The following is a 26433-nucleotide window of genomic DNA, read 5'->3' as shown; positions in this document are numbered from 1 at the left end:
GCCGTTATCCTTTTTTGCGAAATGATACATACTCAGTTTGGAAGAAAGGTGCGACAGATAAGGACCGATAATGCTAAAGAATACTTCTCCGGAGAAGTAAACACGTATCTAGGCGATAGGGGAATTGCGCACCAGTCATCATGTGTGAATACTCCTCGACAGAATGGTCTCGCTGAGAGAAAAATTGGCCATATCATGTCTGCAGCCAGAGCCCTTTTATTTCAAGGCAATTGTCCTAAACAATACTGGAGTGAAGCAGTTGCAACGGCTACACATCTCATAAATCGCACTGCATCTAGAACTTTGAATTTTTCTGCCCCGATTGATCTTATGTCTTCTGAATTTCCTCATTTATGTTTAAGGACTAATCTGCCAGCCAAGATATTTGGTTGTATTGTGTATGTACATGCTCATCATGCAGGAAAATTGGATCCCAGGGCGCTAAAGTGCTTACTCCTGGGTTATTCTTCTACTCAAAAGGGATACCGATGTTATCATCCCAGCTCAAAACGCCTCTATGTCACAGCAGACGCCTCCTTCGATGAGGCAAGGATGTTTTATGATTCCGAAAGCCGGTTGGACGGCAATCTTGACCCAATGGTTCAGGAGCTCGGCGACAATGGGAGTCAAGAGATCTCTGTACCGTCCAATGTGAGTCAGCAGCATATGGCAGAACCTTTTTTAACTCATACTCAAGGAGAGGAACCTCTAGCTGTCTTAGAAAGTACTCCGAGAATTGATGAAGCAGTTGATGAAGATATACCCGGCAATCATGGCTGGTCTATTGCTATTAGCAAAGGTGTTCGGGCATGTACACAGACAAAGCGGTATCCAATTAGCAACTATGTTTCCTATACTCAGATTTCCCCTGAGTATAATAAAATAATTCAAGCTCTAATGACCGTGTCGGTTCCACAGTCTGTTAAAGAAGCTATGTCGTCCAACGAATGGAAGAATGCTATGGATGAGGAAATGGAAGCCCTTGAGAGAAATGGCACATGGGTAATGGGTCCTCTCCCAGCTGGAAAAAAGCTGGTTGGCAGCAGATGGGTCTTTACTATTAAATATCATTCGGATGGTTCCATTGCAAGGTATAAGGCTCGTCTAGTTGCCCGGGGATATACTCAGTCATACAGTATTGATTATCATGAAACATTCACTCCTGTCGCCAAGTTAAATACTATTCGAGTCTTAATTGCTTTGGCAGCATTATTTGATTGGAAGTTGTATCAATATGATGTTAAGAATGCTTTCTTACATGGGGAGTTGGAAGAGGAGGTATATATGTCCCCTCCTCCTGGGTATTCTTTAGGCACAAACTTGGGGGATGTATGTCATCTCAGGAAATCTCTATATGGTCTCAAACAATCTCCTCGTGGCTGGTTTGGAAAATTTTCCAAAACCATGCTATCTGCTGGATTCTTTCAGAGTGAAGGCGACCATACTTTATTCATCAAGCATAGTGCGCAAGGAAAGATATCTATTCTTATTGTCTATGTTGACGATATTATAATCACGGGAAATGATGCGGATGAAATTCAGCGCCTTGAGACATATCTCACTGGCTCATTTGATATTAAGGCTCTTGGTCTCCTTACCTATTTCTTGGGTATCGAAGTGGCATATTCTAAGACAGGGATTTTATTGTCACAACACAAATATATCTTGGATTTATTGCGGGAAACTGGTAAATTAGATTGTCGTCCAGCTGCTACCCCTGTTGACATCAATGTTAAGCTGAAAACTGAACAGCATGACAAAGATGCTCCCGTAAACAAGACGTAGTTTCAGAGACTTATTGGCAGATTATTATATCTCAACCATACTCGTCCTGATATCGCATTTGCAGTTAACTCCCTGAGTCAGTTTATGAGTGACCCCCGGGAGTCACACCTAAGAGCGGCTGACTGCATTCTTGCTTATCTTAAAGGTACTATTGGGCAAGGCTTATTGTTTCGAAGGGGCGGAGAACCTAGTGTCGTTCTCTACACCGATTCGGATTATGCTGGCTCGTTTGAGGACAGCCGATCTACCTCGGGTTATTGCAGCTTTCTTGGAGGTAACCTGGTTACCTGGCGCAGCCAGAAACAGAAAGAAGTCTCCCTCTCAAGTGCTGAGGCTGAACTCCGTGCCTTGAAGAAGGGCGTGTGTGAGGGCATGTGGCTCAAAGACATTTTACAGGACTTACATCTATTCCCTGGAACAGGGATACATCTCTATTCTGACAGTAAATCGGCCATTGCCATGGCCAAGAATCCAGTCCAACATGAACGGACCAAGCATGCCAGAGTAGCCCGCCATTACATCAAGAAAAGTATTGATGATGGGTTTATTGTCCCACACTATATTCCTACTCTGGAGCAAGTTGCCGACGTTTTCACCAAGGGCCTTCCGGGCCCTCACTTTCAAGCATTGGTGTCCAAGTTGGGCATGTTCAACATCTATACCCAACTTGAGGGGGGGTGTTAGCTCCACTGGCCCATTGGGCTCACATGTGACTACTAATGTGACCGTTGAACTCCCACGGTCATGAGATGACCGTTGGAGTCCAACGGGTATTTTTCCCTCTTGTCTAAACGGCTATAAAAGCTAATGTACAACATGTGTTTTTTGATTGATGAATATACGAGTTTATCTTTGTTTACGATATCTTTCTCTCCCTCTGATCTCCCGATCTCACAATAATTCATGATAATATTCCCATGATGTCCTGAGAGTAGTTCTGAGGAGAGGAAGAGAAGACGAGAATGAAGGAGAGGAGAGATGGCCAGTGAAGTGCACGATGTCATCAAGCCAGCAGGATGGACAACGTCATGCAATTGTGGAGGAGTTCCGGCCCATGCTCACATGTATGGACATAGGAGTCAAAAGCTGCCCTCTCCCATCGGTTAGCTGGCTTAAGAAAGCCTGGATATTGGACCTCTCTGGGCAGGCCTGCCGCCCTATTGAGTGGCCCGGGGTCAATGTTCGTAGATGCTAGTGCGTATCGCATCAGATTCACCTACAGTCCGAGGAAAATCGACAAAATAATTTTCCTAAACAAACTAGAAAAAATGCTCTCTAAATTCTGAGACTACCTTATGACATGAAAGCATGCATGGTCTCTCTGTAGAAATCCATGACATCGTCTGACAAAAACCCAAAGTTCTTATCAGGGGGAGGCTGAGAAAAGAAAGAGAAAATGGTAAGAGCGTCGCCATGAGAAGAGGAGAGCACTGGTGGAATGTACATTGTGCAGGGAAGAGGCATCGCATCAGGAGACAAATACAGGAGAAGCAACATTTTCCTTCAATATTACATCCTAGTTCCCCTCCTTAACGGAGAACTGCCTAGTTAAAGTGAAATACATATGAAAGAAAAAGACTGAAACACCCTTCGGGGGTTTAAAGGATGAAATTAACCCAAAATACGACAGGGACTATGTCATCGTCATAGTCTAAAGTTAATAAAAAAGTATTCAAATACAATAAATATAATAACGAGATGAGAGCCTAGTTTTTCTGATGCGATCATCTTGAGAACATCAAAAAAGGATTCGTAAACCAATCAAAAATTGCGTTAATGAAAGTTTTTAAGTGCTGCAGAACAGGAGCTCAGAATATAGAGAACACGTATTGCCAAAACATGATCGAACAATTATTTCTCATCTCCAAAAATCTAATATCATCAGAAAAAAAAAAAACCTCAACAGAGGTAAACTCCTGATTTGCCAGATGGAAGGTAATCAAGCCCCCTGCTTTCCTGCTCTTTCCCCTCCCCATGGCTGTACGCAATATATTGACAGAATAGGCATACTTTCTTTCTTTCTCCAAAATTTTTGCATACTTTGGTGCATCCCACCCTAAATGTTGACATATCTTTTGAAGGAGAGCCTTAGGAGACCTTACAGAATCAGCCTGTAACCCAGATTGATCTCATTAAAATTAAATAATAAAATTCACGAAAAAGAGACAGTACAAGTACATAAAATAAAAAGGCAAGATATGATATGAGTGTCTAACCCTTTTCCAGAGTGAAAATAATTCTCGTGGAAACTCTCCTTGCGAAAACTGAAAAGATGTTCGCTTAGCACACTGATTCAAAGCCTCTGGCGCTGGAATTGCCTGAAAATCTTCAGAGAACAAGCTATCTATCTCTGGAAGTTCTAAATCGTCAAGATCATCTTCGGCTTGTTTTTCAGCAGAGACGCTTAATGGATCCATCCTAAGCTCCATCTCTGTTAAATTGGAATAGTCGTGTTGTTTTTCAAACTTTACATTTTCACTCTCATGTACAATGTGCTGAGACGACTGGCTAATCGAATCAGACAGTATATCCAGCTCTGTGGATGTCGACAATCCAAAATCAGATGACTCAAGATGGCCCTCGCGCTCAGCCTTTATCTCATCCAATAGTCCTGCCTCAGAGAATAATAATCACTCGCTACGAGAAAATGCAAAGGCAACAGGTTATAAAAAAAACCAGAAACAGAAACTAACCTAATGAAATTATTTCTTGCTTGAGATTACGAATTATCTCATTAAAATGAGACTGTTTCTTTTTGTCCTTGGCTCTTTTCGCTTCAAGTGCAGCAAATCTTGCTAAATGGTATTCTTCAACGACAGATGACGTGCGCTGCGTATCACACACCTGGTATGGTGTACGTCAATGAAGATAAGGTGCATGAAAGTCAGTAAAACTGTAATTTGCTGAAAAACTATTTTAAAATTCTATCAGAAAAAAGGGTCTTCTCTCAATGCCCGATGATGAAAAGATATTAGTGATATTAACCAATTTTTAGTTACCATTAAAATAGTAACACTGAAGACGGATGACAAGGCATTCTAAGATTTGAAATATACACGAAAGGCACACATTCCGACAAATTCACTGAAATAATTCAAGCATCATAATGAAAGGAGATAGGAACCCATTAAAGCAAACCATACCAAAGATCAAGAAGTCAAACACTCGGGAAAAAAGGGCAAGTGACACAGCACCCTGATGGACCACAGTGAGTAGTAAAAGAATCATTTGGATCTCCCATATAGGACCTACCAATATCATGTCAAGGACCTACCAATGTAACGAACCATACAGAATATCATGTCTGCTACAACCCCGGTGATGTCACAATTCTCAACATAGAGAGGTATGGAGTGACAGTGTGAATCCGCAAGGATGGAGCAAGAGGGTGTTGTTGCCAATTTGCAGGAAAATTGTCTGCAGTAGAAGAGAGGAGATATGGTCAAAGTGGGCGTTAGAGGGAACCAAGCTTCACACTTCCAATAACTTCTTCACTGCCCTCCAACCCTCCAACAAGGAGGGACACATCTATTTTAGAGGAAACGCATGGAAAGCTAACATGAAGCGAATGGCCCTAGCGCAGAAATGACAGAGGTAATCCTCACAGGGGTTGGGATTCATAACAGTGTCCTTACAAAGCTTTTCTTGGGGCCGGATTCTTCACCCGTCTGTCAGAATTTCCCTCTCTTACCATGGGAATTATTCATCACCAGGGACATCTTTTCTGGATCGAGCATCTTCTTCTAATGGCTCTCTCACAGTGACCTTTCTCCACCAGCAAAGAGTTTCTGGTGATCTTCTTCCAGCATTTGTTCTTCAACAGCAACATGCGCTCTTTCAAAGAGTATATCTTTTGTTCTATTTATTCCTATCTTTATTTTCTCCAAGCTCTCTTTGTTGTACATCTTCCAAGCTAGGAATGGAATTTTACTCAAGCTTGACGGTGAGAGTGAGGCCTGGGGGTATTATTCTAACTTCCCTTTGTTAATTTTTCCCTTTGTTAATTAAGTATAGGGATCGCCTAATTTAATTGATTTTGGTTTTATCTACATCAGCTGTCCGGCTCCTAGGGCCAAGGGGTTCCTCTGGGTGCCCTGCTCTGTGCCTTGCTCTTTTCCATGCTCTCTGCCCTGATCTATCTTTGCTTCCTTCTCTTTCTCATTTCCAATCTCTATCTCCTTCTCCTGATAATTTTAAACGTAAGATATATAGTTAGATATACTAATAAACAGATGAAGAAGGAGAGGACAAGGGCGGAAAGGGAGATCGGAGTTTGGAGAACAGTAGCAGAGAACGGCGGCGCTTGGTGGTGTTCGACGGTGATCTTATATCGGCAGAAGAGAACGGAAGAGATAGACGGAGGAGATCGGTTCAACTAGGGCAGAGGGTGGATAGGGCGGAAGAGAACGGCGGAGCTGGCGGCGGATCAGCTGCGAGCAGAGTCTACGGCGGTGGTTGGTGATTGGCGGAGGATAACAGAGGAGATCGGTGGTGACCGGAGATTGGGAGGGGAGCACGGCGGTGCTCGGAGGTGAACGGTAGCCTTCAGCGATCAGCGGGGGTGAACGGAAGAGGTCAACGGTGAGCACGTTGCTGTTAAAGAACACTAGAGTGGAGAAAATGGACCGTCTAAGAGGAGATAGAGTTGGAGGATTAGCCAGGTGGCCCAGGGAAACAGACAGTCAAAGACGAGATAGATGGGGAGCTCGACAAAGAGAATTGTCCAGACAGTCGAATGACCCGCAAGTGAGCAAACAGCCGTGGGATCAGGGCCTGCCTCGCAAGAGAGGAGACAACGATTTTGCTGGCGGTGGAAGGCAGCACCAGTACAGAGTCGACAGAGGTAGCAACGGCACCAGTATTTGTCATGTGGAGAAGACGTCTCTGACCTTCTTGGAGGGGCCAGGCAGCAACATGATCGCCGCGGTGGAGGTGAAGGTGGCGATGGCAGCTGGGTTCAGTATGGTAACTCCTCTGGGGGTACTCGTACTCACCCTTATTGTGACAGGCCTGGAGATGTACCGAAGAAATTCCCACAGAGGCCAGGCGGAGTAGAGCCGAGTGCGACCCGGACGAGGATGAGGGAGCTCAACAGTCATGAATCGAGGGGGAGGCATCATCGACAAGGGTGCATTGGAGAAGCTCGGAGGAATACAGGCAGGAACCATCTGACATAAGAGGTAGGCAAGGAGGCAGGCTGGGTGACGGTTGAACCCCGGTGTAAAAAGACTCGAGGCCTCACAGGAGCAAAGGAGATCCGGGAATGTTACCAGTTGACAACTTGCTACAGGTGCCTCTCGCAAGGGCATTATGCCAGGGAGTGTCGGGAGCCGATGATCTGCCGCGGATGCAGAGGCACGGGCCATCGGTGGCATGTGTGGCCACAAAGAGGCCGTGGAGCAAAGGCCATGATGGAGAGGGGGCAAGCGAAAGTGGGGCCGGACTTATGCAGTGCAATGAGGAATGTGCCCGAGGAAAGGGGGGAGGAAGAGCACAACAGCAAACTGTTAAGGGGTTGCTTGGCACGGGTTGTGGTCAAGGGATCACCCAATCTCGAGGAAGTACAACAAGGACTACGGACACAGTTCCCAGCAGGGATGAAAGCAGAACTATGGAGGTTGGAGGGAGGAGCCTTCTTTCTCCGGGTCGTGTCTATGGCGGCATACATTGCACTTTGCGGCTGGACACAGAGCACTGTCGGGACAACAGTTCAGAGAGCAGACAAGAGCAGAGACGGACCTGATAGGAAACTATCGGACAAGCAAGGTAGCCGAAGCAGCAAACATTCAAAGGTTGCACTCAAAGGGGGGAGGGAAAGCAGATTATCAATGGAATGTGTGCAGCCTGCGGGATGAGCAGAGGCGAGGAGTGGTGGGAAGATACTTGCGGGAATGGGCCGTTACAGTTGCTTGCATACAGGAGACAATGCTGGAGCGAAGTGAAACAAAAGAGTGGCAAAAAGTCGGCCGAGGTTTTCTTGACGGCTTCCTGGCAGTGAATGCGGTGGGGCGCTCTGGAGGGGTGGTGTTGGCTTGGAATGAGAAAATGTTCTCTAGAGAGGATGCGTGGACCAGAAAATTTGTGGCTGCAGTAAAGTTGAAAAGGAGAAGTGATGGCTTTGAATGTGTGGTTATATCAGTGTACGGCCCCAACATACATGCATTGTGTACTGTTGATCTGAGTATTACATGTCTTTATTTTCTCTCTCTTGTTAGCCCATTAAGGGCCCTCTCTAGTCAGCCCATTAGGGCTTCCTATAAAACCCTGTAATCTCTTTCATTTGCTATCAAGAATTGTTCTTTTCTTGTTTACATGGTATCAGAGACCTAACCCTAACCCTAATCTGGGTTTCCTGGGCTCGACCTTGCGCTCCGATCTTCGGCGGTTCTCACAACCGCCTGATCTCGCGCTCCGGTCTCTCGCCGTCTCGCTCCAGGCCTCCCAGGCGCTTGCCGTTCTAACGTCCGCCGTCCCAGCGTCTTCCGCTCCGGCGCCCGCCGTCCCGGCCAAGCGCGCCTCGGCTCGCGCCCTGCTCGCGCCGCCCGGCGCGACCGACGTCCCGGCGCTCGCCGTCCCGGCGACCGTCGTCCCGGCGACCGCCGTCCCGGCGCCCGACGTCCCGGCACCCGCCATCCCGGCTCCCACCGTCCCAGCGCCCGACGTCTCGGCACCTGCAGTCCCGGCTTCTCGTCGTTCCGGCGCCTTCTGACTGTGGTCTACTCTGCTTTCATCATGACGAACCCGGTTGAAGCCCAGACCTCTACTGTTACGCCAGACTCGACGCCAGTATCTACGCCACATGCATCTGCGGTGCCTCTCGAGCCCGGGAATTGGTCGTCCTCCTCTGGACCATCCTCTTTGCCTCGGATGCCTCCGGATGGTATGTTTACTGGATTCAATCTCCTGCAATGGCGCCAGTACGTCCAGATAACTTTAAAAGGGCGTCTCATGCGCCATCTTCTAGAAGACGGACCTTCCCGGACCGATCCCAAGTATTATGACTGGCTGGACGTTGAGGGGGTAGTTCATCGTTGGCTCTTGGACAGTATTTCACCTAGTGTTAAAGGTGAATTCATGTCTCTAGAGTCGGCTCGGCGGTCTGGGAAGCAGCACTTGAGAGCCACTCCAAGAAGCACAACATTGCGACTGCATTTAATTGGTACAGCGGGCCGCTAACCTGCGTCAAGGGGACCGGTCTATCATGGAGTACAGTACGGAGCTCATTTCGTTGTGGAATGAAATTGACTACTACATGCCGCCCGACCCCCATTCGGTGGACCGCCAATATACTCTTCAACTTCGGGTTTTCCAGTTTCTTATGGGACTGAACCCGGAATATGAAGTTGTACGGGCTCAGCTTATTCATCGGGAGACTGGTCCTACCTTCAAGGATGCGCTCCACAGTGTGCGGGTTGAAGAATCCCGCTTTCAGCAGGCCCAGAACTCGGCTTCGGCACTTGTAGCTCATTCCTCTTCGCCGCACGCCATCGCCGACTCCACCACCCGGCTCTTTGCCACGTGGTCCGACGGCTCGGACGGAGGATTCTCCAAAGGGTGATCCTTCGCTGTTTTGCAATTACTGCAAGAAGCGAGGTCACTCTAAGGAGACGTGCTACAAGCTTCAACGGAAACGCGCACAACCGAGCAACCTTGCTGCAGCCGCCTCGTCCGTGCCCCCCCCGGGTCAAGTGCCTATGCTGTACGGTCTTCTCCCGACTAGTGCCTCGCCTGCTAGCTTCACTCCGGAAGAGATGGAGCGTCTACGCCGCTTGCTTGATCCTCCAGTCGTGGGCTCATGCTCCTTGGCCCACGCAGGTATGTCCACCAGTCTTCCCACACCTACATCCCCTCCTGGCCATTCTTTTTCCTCTTCCACTTGGCTTCTTGATTCCGGTGCCACCGCCCACATGACCCCAAATCCTCGAGCCTTTCAAACTTACGCACCCGTTTCTGGCTCCTCCAAAGTTAAAACAGCCTCCGGCGATCTTCTCACCGTGGCGGGTATTGGTTGTGTGGCCCTTTCCTCTTCTATGCATCTATCTAAAGTTCTTCATGTTCCTCGCCTTACTCATCATCTTCTCTCCCTATCTAGCCTTGTTCACGACTTGAAACAAGACCTTACCTTCTCTCCTAATTCATGTTTTTATCGTGATAAGGTGTCGGGGAGGACGATTTCCATTGCTGAGGAGCATGAGGGGCTCTATCTTGTTCGTCCTTGTTCGAGTTCTCTTGCTTTTGCTGCTGCGGCAGTTTCCCTTTCGGCTTCCCACGGCGTTTGTGGCTTCTTCATCGACGCCTCGGCCATCCTTCTTTGCTACTCTTTATCGTCTCTTTCCTAAACTCTTTCAAGGCCATTCTGTGGACCGTTTGTTTGTACTGCTTGTCGAATTGCCAAACATCATCGTACCACGATCCTATCTCGCCTTCTCATTCTTCGACCCCATTCTCCCTTATTCACACCGATGTGTGGGGCCTTCCCTATTCATAGTACTTCCGGTTCTCGGTGGTTATGCATCTTTATTGACGACGCTCCTCGATTCACGTGGGCATATTTCTTGAAGAACAAATCGGAGATATCTCGTGTCATTCCTCAATTTTACTCCCTTATCCAAACTCAATTCTCTATATCCATTCGCCGCCTCGCCCGACAATGCTAAAGACTACGTTAACACCACGTTAAGAACCTTCTTCCAAGACAAAGGCATTATCCATGAAACTTCTTGTCCCTATACACCACAGCAAAATGGCGTTGCGAAAGAAAATTCCGTCACATCTTTGAAATGACTCGAGCCTTCTCTTCCATATGCATGTGCCCAAGTATTTTTGGGGAAGCCGTCTCCACCGCCATCCATCTTCTTAATCGCCTTCCATCTCGAGTGCTTGACTACTCCACTCCCATTGACCGTCTTCAGCATTCCTTTCCAACTCTCTCTCTCCGAACTCATCTTACTCCTCGTGTATTTGGATGTGTATGCTATGCGCCCAACCACCAACTTGGTCGCGATAAACTGGATCCCGTGCTATCAAGTGTGTGTTTGTTGGCTATTCTTCCACCCAAAAGGCTATTTATGCTATCATCCACCCTCTCGCCGGTTCGTCGTCACCAAAGATGCCACGCTTGATGAATTGCTTCCCTACTATTCCTCCTCCTCTCCTGAACCCTCATCGTCCCCATCTCCCTCCGATCCACTCGACTCTCATCCTCGCCCTCGTCCCTCTTCACCGGCCCCGCCCGACGTGTCTCCGCCTGTTGCTCCTCCAGCAATTGTGCCTCCCGACCCGCCTCGGCCGCCGTCTCAGTCCTCCTGTGGAGCCTCCTCCAGTATCTGCTCCTGCGCCGACCCTTCTGCTGCACCTTCTTCGATTCCTCCGCTCCCTATCCGTCGCTGCCCGCCTGAAAAACGCTATGGTATTACCCTTGCTCGTCGCAAGCCTCGGCTTCCTTCTTCGTCTCCTGCTGCCCCGTCTACCTCAACCTCCACCCCTCCTGCCCCCTCCTCATTAGCCGTGCTGCCCTCTTCCCGTTCCTCTCCCCTCTATCCGTTGGCGGAATCTATCTCCTCTCATCGCCTCTCACCCTCTTATCATGCCCTTCTCACCTCCCTTGATGCCACTTCCCTTCCCAAGACGGTGGACATTGCCCTTTCATTTCCGCATTGGCGTCAGGCCATGGCGGAAGAACTTCAGGCTCTTGCTCACAATGAAACGTCGGATCTGGTTCCTCTACCGGCCGGGATGCATCTCGTGGGTAGCCGTTGGGTCTATGCTGTGAAGCATAATTCTGACGGTTCTATTGAGCGCCACAAAGCCCGGGTTGTGGCACAAGGGTTCACTCAGAAACATGGCATTGATTATCAGGAGACCTTTGCTCCCGTCGCCAAGCTGAACATTGTGCGGATCTTATTGGCCCTTGCTGCGGATCGGGGCTGGATTTTGCAACAATATGATGTGAAGAATGCTTTCCTGCATGGAGAGTTGACTGAGGAGATCTACATGGCATTACCTCCTGGCTACACTTCCTTAGTGCCATCGTCTCTGCAGTCTGTTGTCTGTCGCCTGAAGAAAGCATTATATGGCTTGAAGCAATCTCCTCGTGCCTGGTTTGGTCGTTTCACGACGGCCATGCAGCGTCGTGGATACCGTCAGTGTAATGGTGATCACACCCTTTTCTACCGCCATTCCACGTCAGGGGGAGTCGCTATTCTTCTTGTGTACGTGGATGACATCATTATTACGGGTGATGATCGGCGACCATTACTGAGCTGGCTATGTATCTCTCGTCGGAATTTGCTATTCGCCATCTTGGCCCGTTGAGGTACTTTCTTGGCATAGAGGTGGCCTATTCTTCCAGCGGATCTTTATTTGTCGAGAAAGGATACGGTGGACCTTCTCTGTGAGCTTGGAAAGGAGGACGCCAAGCCTGCTTCGACACCGATTGATGCGAACCATCGACTTGGTGCCGATGCGGATGAGGAGCTTGCTGAGCCTGGCCCATATAGAAGACTTGTGGGAAAACTGCTTTATCTTACCCACACTCGCCCGGACATTGCATATTCAGTGGGTGTTCTGAGTCAGTTCATGCAGACTCCTCGCATGAGCCATTTTCATGCTGCTCATCGTCTCCTCCATTTCCTGAAGGGCACCATTGGCGTGGATTATTGTTTCGCCGCCATACCGCCTGCGTCTTGAAGTCTACACCGATGCAGATTATGCCGGCTCTGTGGTTGATCGTCGGTCCACATCTGGGTATTGCACCTTCTTGGGCGGCAATCTGATTACTTGGAGGAGCAAGCGAAAGTGGTCTCTCGATCGAGTGCTGAAGCGGAGTTCCGTGCCCTTGCGCATGGTCTGTGTGAAGCACTTTGGATTACCCAGCTTCTTCGTGAGCTACGGTGTCCAGTTCCCTCTCCTGTCCAGCTGTTCTGCGACAACAAATCGGCGATTAGCATTGCTCATGACCCCGTTCAGCATGACCGTACAAAGCACATCGAGATCGATCACCATTTCATCAAAGAGAAGCTTGAATCGGGAGATTTTTGCACGCCTTATGTTCCGTCCGCTGAACAGCTTGCAGATATCTTCACCAAAGGGCTTCATGCCCCTAGGTTTGAGGAGCTCTGTTCCAAGCTGGGTGTGGATAACATCCACGCTCCAGCTTGAGGGGGAGTGTTGATCTGAGTATTACATGTCTTTATTTTCTCTCTCTTGTTAGCCCATTAAGGGCCCTCTCTAGTCAGCCCATTAGGGCTTCCTATAAAACCCTGTAATCTCTTTCATTTGCTATCAAGAATTGTTCTTTTCTTGTTTACATGTACCCGTTTCTATGAGGAGCTCTATAGAGCGGCTTCCCTTTTCAGGGGCTACCGCTATTGTACGGGGGTGACTTCAAAGTCACACTTGAGGAGTGGGATAGACCCAATGAAGCTTACAGCCGGGACTTGGGTTCGGAGGACTTTAGGTCATTTATATCAGAGACAGGACTGCATGAAATGGGACCAAAAGATAGTGTATACACTAGGCGAAGCACAAAGAGTCCGCAATCACAATCAAGACTGGACAGGTTCTTGTGCTCGATCGAGCTGGTTGAGAGATTCTCTCTGGCGGATGTTTGCTCACTACCGCGGCCATTGTCTGACCATTCACCCATTATGTGGCAGACACAGGAGGGGCAGGGCCAATCCACATATTTCAAACTTGACAAATCTTGGCTACAGGAGGCGGGGTTTAAGAAAGAGGTGGAGAAATTGTGGGCAGGACAGGATATCCAAGGGGCGGCAACTCTCAGGAGGGGCAGGCCGAAGCTAGCAGGGCTTCGGGAACATCTCAGGGGAGCCATGAAACATATTCCAGAAGAGAGAAACCGAAGGCGGACAGCTGCCTTGCTAGGCATCAAGCAGTTTGATGACCTGGAAGATACAAGAACATTAACAGAAGAGGAGATAAAGATGTGAAGGAACTATCGAGACACGATTGCCGAGGAGGACAGGAAGGTGGAGATGGACTGGAGACAAAGATCAAGACAAATATGGTTGAAAGAGGGCGATGCCAACACTATATTTTTTCACCTAACAGCAAACGGAAGGAATAGTGCAAACCACAAATGGAAGGTGCAAGTCGCGGCCAAGAGTTTGAGGGGTCTCGGGCAGTAGGATGTATGCTGGCAGAACACTTCCGGGCATTCTCTAGACGTGGTGCCAAGAGCAAATGGAAATGAAGAGGCATTGGGGCCAATAGAGTGGCCAAAGGAGCAACAGACTGAGTTAGTGAGGCCTTTCACATTGGACGAGGTTCAGGAGGCAATGAAAAGGATAAATGGAGAGGGAGCTCCGGGCCCAAATGGGTTCCCAGTGGTTTCCTACAGGGAGTTTTGGGATTAGGTCAAAGGGGAGGTTATGGACACGGTGGAGGAATTTTGGAGAGGAAACTATGGCTTGGAGCGCATTAATAAGCCCTACATTGTTCTTATACCGAAATTCCCTGGTGCAGTTAGGTTCGAAGATTTTAGACCCATCTCTTTATCCAACTCTATCTATCTCATAATTGCAAAGACTCTGGCAAATAGGTTACGAGAGGTGATCAGACATCTCGTCAGTCCTTTTCAGTCAGCATTCATACCAGGCCGGCAGCTGATAGATGGAGCCGTGGTGGCTGGTGAAATTGTGATCAGAACCTCAGCCTAGGTTCATATCGGATGGAGGGTAGAGGGCGAGGCGAGGTAGATGTTCCTGGGGTAGGAGAGTTGAAACGAGAATGATAGGAGGGGTCAAACAGATGGGGCAGGGATTGACCAGGGACAAGCCGCCTGATGACGCGGTGAAGGGTTGACGATCAGGGGGGCGGGGATCGTCGGAGACTAGAAGGGAACCAAACGGCAAGGGTAGGGATCGGATTGGAGGGGAGCCGGTTGAAGATCTGGTGAGACGATCTCATGGATAGGGGATCGCTGGACGGTCAAGGGGACGGGACCGAGACAAGGAGGATCGAGATAGTGAGCCAAGAGGCCGATCTTACCATAAGTCTTGCCTGTCCTCTTCAAGGGAGGGCTACACATATTTATAAGAAAAGGAAGCAATCTACCCTAAACATGAAATGACTAAAATGCCCTTACTGGGCTAAACTTCTTAAGATACACATTGGGGGTAGAGGATCGTATCAAATTGTAGCGGCATGGAAGCGAAATAGAACTTGTCGAAAACATGGGCTGATCAAGAAGCCCAAATAAAAGGAAAAGCCTATCGGGCCTATCCATGCTCAGTATCGGGCTCTATATCAGGCCCACCAAAGCAGTAACGGCTAGTAAAACTAGCCGTTACATGACCGTTGGAAACTAGCCGTTAGTGGCTAGTATAAAAGCATATGTACAGTTGTAATGCGATGATCTTCTTTGTGTGAAATAAATTTTTTTTCTTCGTTCTTCCTTCGTCATGGTATCAGAGCAGGAGTGACCTGCAACGTTCAAGCTGTGTCTAACAAAGCCTAGGGTCATCCTTCAGGAGGATCTTGTTGTGAAGCCTTAGGGTGCTGTGTTCAAGAATTTTTTGTTTCAGGCTCAAGTCATCCTATTGGAAGATCTTGTACCAGTTCTTCCTGAAGGATCATGGCAGAAGAATCGACCAAGCTTCAGGCCCCAAAAATGTCAGCTATTCCAGCAGGGAATCAGCTAGTTGTCCCTGATCGATGGCTGACTCATCTTCCTGTTCTTGCCAAGTGCAATATTTTTAATGGAAGCAATCTTTACTCTGGGAAAGGACAATTCGAGCTGCATTAAAGCCACGAAAGCTCATTCATCTTCTGACAGAAAACTGCCCAAGTGAGTCTCATCCAGATTATCAGAAATGGGTCATGGAAGAGGAGCTTGTCTTTGGGTGGCTACTCGACTCAATTTCTTCTAAGCAGCTTACTAGATACACTTCTTATGACACGTCTAGAAAGCTATGGGAGGCCATTCATCGAAATCATTCTAAGAAGGATGATAAAACCAAAATCATCAATCTGATCATCCAGTCTTATACTCTCAAACAGGGGGATATGGATATGGATGTCCTCACTTATTCAAATAAGTTGAGGGACATTCATAATGAACTAGATCATTGTGGATAAAGGGAGAACACTATTGATTCAAGGAAATGTCCCAATTAACTTATGGGGTTTTGCTGTTATGACTTCTACACATCTTATCAATCGACTTCCTTCTAGCTGTCTCGGTTTTAAAAGTCCTCTTGAATTACTTGAGTCATGTTACCCAAGTGTAAGATTGAAAACTGGATTACCTCCAAAAATATTTGCTTGTGTTGGCTGTGTATAATAATGCACATAAACAGAATAAGTGGTCTACAAAACGGTTAAAATGTGTTTTTGTGGGTTATTCTGTTACACAATAGGGGTATAAATTTTATCATCCTATAACTTGCAAATACATGGTAACTAAGGATGCTGTATTTGATGAGAAATTGTCAGCAGACGTCCACTTTTTCTCTCTCTCTCTCTCTTTTATGTTTCTTACCCATGTATTTTCAGTATTGGATATCTACCCTTATAATTATGGATGGGTATACCGGATCCTTCATATTGGGTCCACGAGACCCAATACGAGTAAACCCAGTATAAGGACTGGGTTATGATGTAAACCTAAGAAAATATGAATGTTATCATAATTTCTTTGGGTTCTTCCTCTGGCGGCTAGGGTTTGGACAGGTGGAGAAGAAGCCTCTACATTGTTTCTCTCCAAGATCAGCTGAGAGCTGACATGGTATCAGAGCATCTTCACACGGAGGAACAGTAGAAGCCCCGTGCAGTCTACACTAATCTAGGTCACCAAGTTCTTCTCTTCTCCCACCTTGTCTGAGGTGTGACAGAGTAGGGTTTACAAGAAGGAAGGAGCAGGCAGATCTATGGCCAACCAAGAAGACCAAACCAGTTCTGGGACAATGCAAGGAGTGAGGCTAAACCCAGAACCAGGTCAAGAGTATGATCGCTCAACAAATATAATATTTCCTGGAGTTCCAGAGCCACTAAGATATGATGGTCTCAATACACTGCACTGGGCCCAATACATTGAGCTTATTCTAGAAGGTATGGACCTCTCAGAACACCTGTTTTTCTCCCTGAATCCTACAGATCCGGGATACAGGGTTTGGAAATGGGAAGATGCCTTAATCCGTGCATGTCTCCTGCGAAGCATGGCTGGAGAAGAGTACAAGAATTTCCTGCTGCTAAAGATAGCGAAAGGCATATGGGATCATGCACGCAAGGGAAGCTCCAAGGGCATAGACTCGAGAATTTATCGCTTGGTGACCAAGGCAGCCAACCTGGTCCAAGGCGAGAGGAATGTGACCTTATATGTGAATGAACTGCAGACTATATGGAGAGAGATCGATCACTATCGCCCTATAAGGAATCCAAATTCTGAAGAATGGACCTATGTATTAAAAGACAGACTATATAAGTTTCTTATGGGTCTGAATGCTGAGTATGAGGCTGTAAGAAGCCAAATTCTGAACCGTGAGAAGGTTCCAGATCTGGAGGAGGCTATCCGACTTGTTCGAGAAGAAGAAGAGCGATTTGGAGTGTGGCCTCAGAGCCACTTACTGGAGATAGTGGCACAAGTCTTATGTCTAAGACAGTACCACAGAAGCCTCAGTTGACTCAGAATAACCAGAAGAATCAGAAGTTCCAATCAAAGGATGGGCTATTCTGCAAGTATTGTAAAAGGCAGAATCACAATATTGATCAATGTTGGAAGCTCCATGGACGTCCAGCTCGTACAAGTCAAGCACATACCACTGCCGCCCAGGAAGAAACCAAGGATGATTTTGAAGAAATGCACCTAGAGGAAAGAAAAGCATCCCAATCTACTCCGGGGGACGAACTAAGCATTCTGAGGGAAGAAGTTTACATGCTTATCAGTCATCATCAAAACCTCCCTTCGCTCATCCGACGAATCGGTGAACCAATGCATGGAACTTATTCCAACAGGCTCATCTTCGGTCAGAGATTGTTGGGACAATGCATGGAACCCTATGCACAGACCAGAGGGTGGATGAATGGCTGAGCATGCAGCAAGCCTTGGCACACTAGCGTCCTTCGAATGGGCTATGGGATGGCTGGGAGTGGAAAGGCACAGCTTTTTCGGTTAGCGAGGCATACAAGAAGATTAGCGAAGGTTCTACAGAAGCAGACTCTACCACTTGTGTGTGCCGTTCTCTTTATAAACTGTGAGTTTGAGAATGTGGGAGGTCCTTTGAGGATAATCGAAAAATAAGCTATAATGTATTTCATAACAACCACAAAACGATAATTCATACAATCGAGATTACATTGGCTTTTATAGCCTCTTAAACAAAGGGAGATGACCGTTGGTGTCCAACGGTCATCTCATAACCATGGGAGTCCAACGGGCATAGTGACTTAAGGGCCCAATGGGCCGGTGGAACTAACACCCCCCCTCAAGTTGGGTATAGATGTTGAACATGCCCAACTTGGACACCATCGTTTCAAAATGCGGACCGGGGAGACCTTTGGTGAAAACGTCATCAACTTGTTCCAGAGTGGGTAAGTAGTGGGGAACTATAAACCCATCATCAATGCTTTGCTTGATGTAGTGTCGGGCGACTCGGGCATGCTTGGTCCGTTCATGTTGGATAGGATTCTTGGCCATGGCAATGGCCGATTTACTGTCAGAATAAAGATGGATCCCCGTCCCGGGAAATAGATATAAATCTTGTAAAAGGTCTTTGAGCCACATGCCCTCACAAACACCCTTCTTCAAGGCACGAAGTTCAGCCTCAGCACTTGAGAGAGAGACTTCTTTCTGCTTCTTACTCGGCCATGTTACCAGATTACCCCCAATAAAGCTGCAATAACCTGATGTGGACCGACTGTCCTCAAACGAGCCAGCATAATCAGAATCGGTGTAGAGAACGACACTCGGTTCTCCTCCTTTTCGAAACAGTAGCCCTTGCCCAATAGAACCTTTAAGATAAGCAAGGATTCGATCGGCTGCTTTTTGGTGTGACTCCTGGGGGTCACTCATAAACTGACTCAGTGAATTAACAGCAAAGGCAATATCCGGACGGGTGTGGTTGAGATACAACAACCGTCCAATAAGTCGCTGAAAGGATGTCTTGTTCACTGGGGCATCTTTGTCATGTTGTGCAGTTTTTAACTTAACATTGATGTCGACAGGAGTAGTAGCTGAACGACAATCCAACTTACCTGTTTCTCGCAATAGATCCAGGATGTATTATGTTGTGACAAGAGAATTCCCGTCTTGGAATAGGCCACCTCAATGCCCAAGAAGTAGGTAAGGAGGCCGAATGCTTTAATATCAAATGAGTTAGTGAGATGTGCTTCAAGACTCTGGATTTCATCCACATCATTTCCCGTAATAATAATGTCGTCGACGTATACAATAAGAATGGCGACCTTCCCTTGTGAACTATGCTTGATGAATAGAGTATGGTCTCCTTCACTCTGAAAGAATCCCGCAGAAAGCATGGTTTTGGAGAATTTTCCAAACCAGGCACGAGGGGACTGCTTGAGTCCATATAAGGACTTCTTGAGATGACATACATCGGCCAAATTTTTACTTAAAGAATATCCAGGAGGTGGTGACATGTACACCTCTTCTTCCATCTCGCCATGTAAGAACCCATTCTTGACATCATATTGATACAACTTCCAATCAAACAAAGCTGCTAAGGCAATTAAGACTCGAATTGTATTTAACTTGGCAACAGGGGCAAAGGTTTCATTATAATCAATACCGTATGACTGAGTATACCCGCGAGCAACTAGGCGAGCCTTGTATCTTGCAATTGAGCCGTCGGAATGATACTTAATAGTAAAAACCCATCGGCTGCCGACAACCTTTTTTCCAGCTGGGAGAGGACCCATTTTCCATGTACCATTTCTCTCAAGCGCTTCCATTTCCTCATCCATGGCCCTCTTCCATTCAGTGGACGACATAGCTTCTTTGACTGATGTAGGAACGGATACAGTCACAAGTGCTTGAATTATCTTATTATACTCAGGAGAGAGCTGAGTATATGAAACATAGTTGCCAACTGGATACCGCTTTGTCTGTGTGCATGCACGAACACCCTTGCTCACGGCGATTGACCAGCCACTATTGCTGGGAATATCCTCATAAGCTGTTTCTTCAGTGCTTGGAATGTCATCTGAGACATCAGGTCGTTCCTCCTCCTGAGTAGGACTAAAGAGCTGATCTGCAAGATGCTGTTGACCCATATTAGATGAGACTGGGGTTTCCCAACTCCCATTGTCGCCAAGCTCCGAAACCGCTGAATCAATATTTCCATCCAGCCGGCTCTCGGAATCATAAAACATCCTTGCTTCATCAAAAGAAGTATCTGCCGTAATGTAGAGTCGCTTTGAGCTGGGGTGATAACAGCGCTACCCCTTTTGAGTAGACGAATAACCCAGGAACAAACACTTGAGAGCTCTGGGATCCAACTTTCCTGCATGGTGAGCATGTACATATACAATACGACCAAATATCTTGGCGGGCAGATTAGTCCTTAGACATACACGAGGAAATTCAGAAGACATAAGATTAATGGGGGCAGAAAAATTCAATGTTCTAGATGCAGTACGATTTATAAGGTGTGTAGCTGTGGCAACGGCTTCACTCCAGTATTGTTTGGGACAGTTTCCTAAAATAGGAGGGCTCTGGCTGCCGACATAATATGGCCAATTTTCCTCTCAGCGAGACCATTCTGCTGAGGGGTGTTCACACACGCGGATTGATGCACAATTCCCTGCTCTCCAAGATATGTTTTTACTTCTCCGGAGAAATATTCTTTAGCATTATCAGTCCTCAACATTCTAACCTTTTTTTCAAACTGAGTACTAATCATCTCGCAAAAAAGAGTAATGATGGATGGGACCTCAGATTTGGATTTCAGTAGATATACCCATGTATATCTAGTGAAATCATCCACAAACACAATAAACCACCTGTGCTGGAAGAGACCAGTGGTGGAACAAGGCCCCCAGACATCACTATGAACACAGTCAAATGCAGCGGAAGATCGATGATTTGAAGCAGGAAAAACGACTCTTTTGTGTTTAGCAAATTGGCAAGATTCACAAATCAGATTGTCGACAATGATCCCCTTAAACAAGTTGGGGTACACATGTTTCAAAAAAGAAAACGAAGGATGTCCTAGTCTCCGATGCAGGAGGATGACCCGTTCTTCACTTGTGGTGTTGTAGGCCACTTTTTGGCTATCATCCTTCTCTAGGTCGTCTAGTAGAAGAAGCCCCCCCTCCTGTCTAACAGATGAAATCTTCTTCCCGGTGTCCTTAATACACAAAAAACAGGAATCGGAGTCGAGGGTAAATCTCCAACCAGTATCAATAACTAACTTTGTTAGGGAAAGTAAGTTTGCTTTTAATTCAGGTACGTGTAAAACATTCTTTAGTAGTACTCCTTTGAAAAAAATGGTCTTTTTTCCTTCAACTTTTATAATTCCACCATTAGCCGTGAAAACTTTATGATCACTTGAAACTAAATCGTATGACTTGAAGAAAGATCTTTGGGGTGACATGTGATCTGTCGCCCCTGAATCCAAAATCCACGATGATGTTACAGGACTAATATTATTGTAAGTAGTGAAGGCAAAGTGCTCACCTGATTTGGCCAATGATGTTGAGCTTATCTTCTGGAGAATTTTATTTATCTCAGATTGAATGAGTTTTTGAATGTCGCCTCCATCATTGTTCTTCTTAGTGGAGGGATCTCCCCCTTCATTTGCAATATATGCCTTTTTCTGGTCTCTGGGAACCCAGAGGCCTTTTCGGATCTGCTCCTCCTTCCAGGCCAACTTCCTGCAATCCTTTTTCAAGTGGCCTTCCTTCCTGCAATAGCCACAAGCAAGCATTTCTGGTGGATTACCTTCCTTTGGAGTTGCTTTAGGAGTCGGTGGAGGAGGTGCCGTGGAGCTTGAATTATTCCGTGGCTCACCCTTTTTAGCTAGGTGAGCCACAAAGGCAGGGGTAGTGGATTCTTCATCTTTGATTGTCAATTTTCTCCGACGTTCTGCTCCTTGTAGTTCGGAGATGGCTTCTGCTAGTGTCGGAAACCTTTCTCGGTGTAATAGTTGACTCCGTAAATTTTCATATTCGGGATTTAGACCCATCAGAAAAGTGAGTGTCCTGAACTTTACTTCTCGGAGATAGGATGGTGAATTCTTGTCACCGGTGGGCCAAAGAAGATCTAATTCCCTCCAAATAGCCTTGAGCTTTGCTGAATATGAGGATATGGACATACTGCCTTGCTTCAGTGTCCTTTCCTGTTTCCCGTAGGTCGAACACGCGGAAGTCACTATGAGTCTCTGCACAGGATTTATTTATCTCTTCCCATAGATCACGAACACAGTCTATAAGAAGATAGTCATCTCTTTGTTCTTCTTCCATATTTCTTATCATCCAGTGAACAATGAGTGCCTCTTCTGACTCCCAAATATATAGTTTTCGATCATCTTCTGACGGGGCATCTTCAGTTAGATGTCTGCCCAAATATGCAGCTTTAAGGGACCTTTGGGCGAGAGTCACCCATTTCTGCCCATTGATCCCGTTATACTTCATATCCAGATCAGGTAATATCAGGCTGTTCTAGACTATATTATCCGCCTCCTTAGTCGTAGATGTTGAGGTCTCTAACTCCCTCTCCAGCATCTTGGATTTTGATTTCCCTCCCATTGAGTCTTAACGGCTGGTAAATAAAGCTTGGACAAACAGCAAGTTACCAGTCAAAGAATAATGGATGCTTACTGCTAGAAGAATATCCTCGTGCCGAGTGGATACGGCCTGCAGTCGAGAAAACCTGCCAAATAGATACGGCACCCAACTTGAAGAAAAAAGTGCTCTTGAGACTCTTCCTGAAGAGAGGAGTGGTCGCCAAATGGCTACGGCCCACCAAATATCCTGTCGTCAAGAGGAGGAATCGCGAAATCGCAGAAATCGCGAAATCAAAGGTATCGCGAGATCGCGAAATTGCAGAAGTTGTCGAGGATAGCTCCCAGGCTGTATTTGCAAGAAAGTTCACAGACGACCGCCGAGTGTAGCTCCACGGCCAAAGAAGGAGTGATTTCCGTCGAAGAAATCGCGAAATCGCGAAATCGCAGAAAAATAATTCCCAGGCCGTATTTGCAAGGAAGTTGACAGAAGACCGCCGAGGATAGCTCCGCGGCCAAAGTAGGGGTGATTTCCGTCAAAGCAACAGAAAAAAAACGAGCTACTGACCAGATTCGAGGTTATCTTCGCCGAGATGTGGTTCCCTCCAGAGGATAGGTTTCCGCTGGAAGAGCTCCGAGCGATTTTTTTCCCGCGGCTTCTTTACCCTTTCGAAACCAATCTGTCTCGAATCTGCTCTGATACCATGTGAGTTTGAGAATGTGGGAGGTCCTTTGAGGATAATCGAAAAATAAGCTATAATGTATTTCATAACAACCACAAAACGATAATTCATACAATCGAGATTACATTGGTTTTTATAGCCTCTTAAACAAAGGGAGATGACCGTTGGTGTCCAACGGGCATCTCGTAACCATGGGAGTCCAACGGGCATAGTGACTTAAGGGCCCAATGGGCCGGTGGAACTAACACAAACAAAAGGTCCCAATCAAAGTACGGATATTTGGATGGCTAGTGGTTAGGAGACAAATCATGACCAGAGCCCTCAGAAAACGTATGTTCCCGGATACATCTTCAGAAGAGGAAAAATGTTCACGTCTTTTCTTTGAATGTCCATTGGCTCAGAAGCTCATGGGGGTGGAAGTGTCTTCTGATGCGGCATGCTGGGGCTCAATCCAGGGGAGTGCAGGCAGGAGACGGATGAGATGGGGAAGGGTCCTTGCCGTTGTTTGGGCAATATGGTTGCACCACAATGTAGTGGTGTTCAGGGGAAGGGCAGCTTCGACGGACAGTGTGGTACGTGATGTGGAGAGCCTCATTACATATTGGTTTGGGAGGGAGGGTTGATTGGAGACGAACATGCTGGTTATGTACTGCATGTTCATGTGTATCATTATTTATGGGTTGATCACCGATTTCAGGTGATCTTCCCTCTTTAATTCAAAAAAATAAAAATAAACAGATGAATCAGTAGTTCAGTAATAACATACATAAGTAGACAGACAAATAACTAGAAGCAAAATAATAAGATGGAGTATAAATAGATGCAGACGCATAAGGAAAAATAAAAAGATACATAAATAATAACAAAAGTACAAGGTCAAAACATTGACAGATAAATGAATAGATGAACAGTAGGAGGCATAAACAACGCACAAAGAATAAATAGGTAGACTAAACAGATCAATCAATGCATAGAAGTTGAAAGTTTTTTTTTTAGAAATCATAGAAGTTGAAGTTCATCAAAGTAGTAGAAGGTTCATCAAAGTAGTAGAACGCTCACAGGGCATTTAGCTCAACAGTTACCTCTTCTTCTCGATCTTCCTTTTCAATATTTTCATCTTCCTCATCTTCCTCCAGTTGTCTTACATATTTCTTAATCCAGTCAGCTTGTGAAGATTCGCCAATATCTATCGACGCCTCTTCCCGTTCCCCTTTTATCTTAAATTTCACCGGAAGCCTCTCATCCTCAACTTCATTCGAGAATTGAGTAGGAACCCAGTTCTCTTGAGCTCTCGAAATAACTTTCACAGAAATTTCTCCATCTGCATTAGAAGAAGATCATCAATCATAAAAAAATAAGAATACCTGAGGCACAGAAAAACAGCCCCAGACCTTCGTGAACCGCCGACACTGAACCCGCGCTGGAAAATTTCAGGGGCAGTTCATCTCCGCGTAAATTAAAACAAAGCCAGTCAAGAGCCGCCTCAAACGTCGCTCCCTCCTGCGCATGAAAACAACAATTCTCCAATCATCCACCAATCAACGCATCCAGACAAACTTTCCAACTTTTCTGAAACAATGTTGAAACACCACAGAGTAAAAGAAGTGAAGCGCGTAATCGCAAGACATTAAATTCGGATCATACTGCAAGGGCAAAAAGTGCGCGTTCGATCTGCTCCGACGTGAATCCTTCCAGCGACAGCTTATCGTAGATGGATCGGAGTTTCTTAGCCTTCTGTTCACGAGACAAGATCCCCTCGCCATCGATTCCGGCCGAAGACTCTGGTCGTTCAGTGTTCATCAGGAGCCGGCGCAGACGCCGTTCATTCTCCGCCGATATGGCGAGCCTCGGAGCAGTCTTCCCGCCGGCAGGCACGCTCGTCTTCGCTCCCTTGGCGCCATGTCTCTGCTGCTGAGGCTGCTTCTTCTTCGGCGCCATGGCCGGATCGGACTCTGCACAGGACAAGCCACAACGCTTCCCGCCTGCGCATTAAATACCTTAGCTTCTTTGAACGGATTTCTATGTTAACCAAGAAAAGCGCAAAATTACTTTTTTTTACTGTCTGATTAAATAACAAAATATGTTCACCTCACAATTCTGGCCGAAAATTACAGCACAACAAAGAACTGGGGACAAAAGAAAATTATAAAATATTATTGTATAAATCAGAAGCCTTAATTGATGTAAATTAAACTTAATTTCTGGCCTATCAATTCGAATTTATCAAAGGCTAGGACTTTAAAATTTATCCACATGTCTATGCCCTGTAAATTAAAGTTAATGGTAAAATGTTTTAATTTTTCTCCCCATGCTACATGTATCCACAAAATAAAAAAATCACCTATAAGGTAAATGATGCCATAGCGTTTCATCATGAATAATGATGCCATAATGTTGCCAATTTGCCATAATTTAGCCAGGTGGGAAGGTACACATGCAAGATATTACTTATTCCCAATAAAGTGATTCAAATTGCCAAAACGACGTCAAATAAATGTTATTCAATATTTCTGAGTAGTAAAATTTTCTGTGTCAATAGCTGGCTTGAAAAATCTAAAAAGTAGATAAAGATACACTCTGTAATTCAAAATTATAATGTCTGAATTATATTTTTTAATTAATAATAATTCAACAAATATGCAAAAAATAACATAATGGATATGTTATTAATTAAAATATATGAAATTTACCGTGTTAGTTTGGATGTTATCAAGTTTTGAAATGGCACGCGCCTTTAGATTTTGAGGTTTGGATGTGGATATTCAATTCGAGTTATGAATATGGATCTTTTTGTTTCACAAGATATTTTTTAATTGTATTAAAATAGTTTTTGTAAAAGTAAAAATATATGCATAAATAAACAAATACACAAAATATTTTCACATGTCAATATACTAAATAAGAATATCTTAGGTCTACCTGTGTAATGTGATTTAATCTGTTGTTATGTTAGTCTAATGGGAAACCATAATTTGGACAGTTTTTATATTGATTTTTTTTCCGTTTGTTATTTTAATGAGTCGTTTGCTGCATGGTTAACACATGCAAAACAGACCATCAAAAACAAAAACTAGTCTTCCACAGTTAGAGTCGGCAAAAATTATCTTGGTCGGCTTGATGCAGCTGTGTGTGCCTCTAGCTCCCAATGATCAAAGGCACAAGTGTCCCGCAAAATCCCATGTAGAGTGTGATGTTACAAGGTATGATTTCAATTTAGATATTGGGGTCATGGCAAACATTATAACAACATTTTTTTAATTTCTCCA

The 26433-nt window shown here is 45.9% G+C and overlaps 1 protein-coding gene across 2 annotated transcripts in view; it reads right to left on the bottom strand.

Moving 5' to 3' along the window:
* LOC144706158 (RNA helicase family protein) overlaps window positions 1-25180 on the bottom strand; it is a 90805-nt gene extending 65625 nt beyond the window's left edge. The window contains exons 1-6 of one of the 2 annotated variants that reach the window (XM_078579066.1): window positions 24812-25180; window positions 24559-24667; window positions 24250-24488; window positions 4479-4629; window positions 4002-4396; window positions 3684-3896 (exon numbers count right to left, since the gene is read on the bottom strand). In XM_078579066.1, the coding sequence (XP_078435192.1) occupies window positions 3684-3896; window positions 4002-4396; window positions 4479-4629; window positions 24250-24488; window positions 24559-24667; window positions 24812-25105 (1401 nt within the window). In that variant the 5' untranslated portion in view covers window positions 25106-25180. The remainder of the gene's footprint in view (window positions 1-3683; window positions 3897-4001; window positions 4397-4478; window positions 4630-24249; window positions 24489-24558; window positions 24668-24811) is intronic. The other variant, XM_078579065.1, reaches the window with a different exon arrangement.
* Between the last annotated feature and the right edge of the window lie 1253 nt (window positions 25181-26433).

This window comes from Wolffia australiana, chromosome 7, assembly GCF_029677425.1.
Source record: "Wolffia australiana isolate 7733 chromosome 7, ASM2967742v1".
NCBI lineage: Eukaryota > Viridiplantae > Streptophyta > Magnoliopsida > Alismatales > Araceae > Wolffia > Wolffia australiana.
Note: the sequence above shows the minus strand (reverse complement) of the source record. Positions and strands in the feature narration are given on the sequence as shown.